At 42.6% G+C, this 1967-nt stretch overlaps 1 protein-coding gene across 2 annotated transcripts in view; it reads left to right on the top strand.

The window, feature by feature from the left end:
- vps37c (VPS37C subunit of ESCRT-I) overlaps positions 1–1967 on the top strand; it is a 15473-nt gene that overhangs the window by 9142 nt on the left and 4364 nt on the right. For both annotated transcript variants that reach the window (XM_014029487.1, XM_014029486.1), the window contains exon 4: positions 220–302. In XM_014029487.1, coding sequence (XP_013884941.1) covers positions 220–302 — 83 coding nt within the window. The remainder of the gene's footprint in view (positions 1–219; positions 303–1967) is intronic.

The raw sequence follows: 1967 nt of genomic DNA on the forward strand, positions 1-1967 counted from the left end.
GTTTGGGCCGCGGCCCATAGGTTAAGAATCTCTGCTGTATATCATATGGAAGCAGACTTGATTTGTCACTTCTCTGTGCTGATCCTGATCCTCACATGACCTGTCCACACAAACTGAACCTGTTTCATGTGCACCACTACTGTTTACCGTAAATGTATTTTCTTGCTCTCAGTCTTTTTTTTTTCTTTATTCCTCTGTCCAATCTGTTGTCTTCATCAGACGGGATGGTGGGTCAGGTCTCTCCAGAGGCGTTATTCCCAAGATTACAGACCGAGAGCAGCAAAACGGATGCTGAGTCAGAGGTTAGTGCTCAGCTGATGATGGCTTTGTCAGTCTGTTAACATGTAGTCATTCAGAAACATCAGTTCCAAGTTGGTTTCTTAAATGAACATACCTTTCCTTTTTTTTTTTAAAACATGAAATAAATATTAACCAAAAGCAACTAAAAGACAATAGTTGACACTGTAAACAAATGCACATTGAAGCCGAACTCCTGACATATCAGAACCAGTGATTAGTACGTACATCAACCACTTTTCTGTGCAGGTGTGGGGAGTGCCTATCTGGCTGGGCACCAGTCTATCATAGTCACAGCAAATGAACAGCAGCCATTCCCTAGGCTCAATAAGTGCATGTCATATACAGAAAACTGTCATTACATAGGTTTAGAATAAACAGTGTGTTGTGAGGGAAAGCTTGTTAAAATAACCATTGAATAAACTTTACTAGGTGTTAACAGACAGAATCAGTCAGCAGAAGTCACTAATTTAAATATAAACATGGACACTCGAGGGCCAAAGAGAAGCCCACCATTGAAGAAAATTCATAGTTTGTCTTGACAAGAGTTTTCCAAACGGCATTTGGACAACTCCATGGTCTAATTCTTCTCAGCAGCTGGCCCTAAGAGATGTTGAAAGATGGTGCAATGAAACTTGCAAAAATAAAGGAGAACAATTTTAGAGAGAACTTTATTGTCATTGTACAGAGCACAATGAAATTACAGTTCACAACACCCATTCAGAAGAAGGCAGAACATAACAAACATGGGAGAACAGGTGCCCTGGTTTATGCAGCCACAGACCCTGCACAGAGCAAGGATTATCTTCATGAAGACATCATGAGGAGGTGCTACCCTCAACAGAAAAACTAAAAACCACACAAGGATAGATGAGGAAAAACAAAACAAAAACATTATTTCAGCAATGTGGCACACTATGGTGTTTATAAAAAATCTGCATAGAGATAGAGCAGATTTATTAGCCAGAGGAGTAAGTGAGTTTAGGGGGGCGTGTATCTGAAGCCATGAGTGTTGTATGCACTTGTGTGAATATCTGAAGAATGAACCCAAAGAATCGAGTCCCCAAAACCAGCACAGCCATAGTTCAGAATATGGATGTTAAGTGTTCATTCTGTGCAGCCCTCAGCCTGGTCCAGGAACCAGATCACAGACGGGTGTGAGAGGAGGGGGGAGGTGTTGGGCAGAGCCTCATTCGACGTAAACATCCAGGGAAAATTTAGTCAACARCTCAAGGCCATGTAGGGGAGAGCCAGATTCTGTAATCAGTTGTTTGGGAACAGAAGATAGTTTTGAGCCAGGCAGACAATAACAATTTTCCATCAGTTTTAATGTCTGCTGGTACATCTCGAAGTGGTGAGTCCAATCAGACAAATAATGTGGACAAATTCTGCTGAGCCGTACTATCAGCTTTCTCCAAGATCATTTCCATCTGACCAGCAAAGTCCAGGAACCACAGCCGGCCCGCGACCCTCAGCAGAACCACTTGCAGACCGAGTCCAGCTCGCACAAGGCAAAAGTCTGAGTGCTGATAGAACGGCAATCCTTCATTATTGGTCAGACAACCAGGAAATGAATATCCACCGACTCTGTTTTGTAGAACACCAGGAGACCACCAGGCCAGTCTGTAGAATCCAGTGATCAGAATCCAGATATACAGTATATCCAGAAC

This window comes from Austrofundulus limnaeus, unplaced genomic scaffold, assembly GCF_001266775.1.
Source record: "Austrofundulus limnaeus strain Quisiro unplaced genomic scaffold, Austrofundulus_limnaeus-1.0 Scaffold913, whole genome shotgun sequence".
Taxonomy (NCBI): Eukaryota; Metazoa; Chordata; class Actinopteri; order Cyprinodontiformes; family Rivulidae; genus Austrofundulus; species Austrofundulus limnaeus.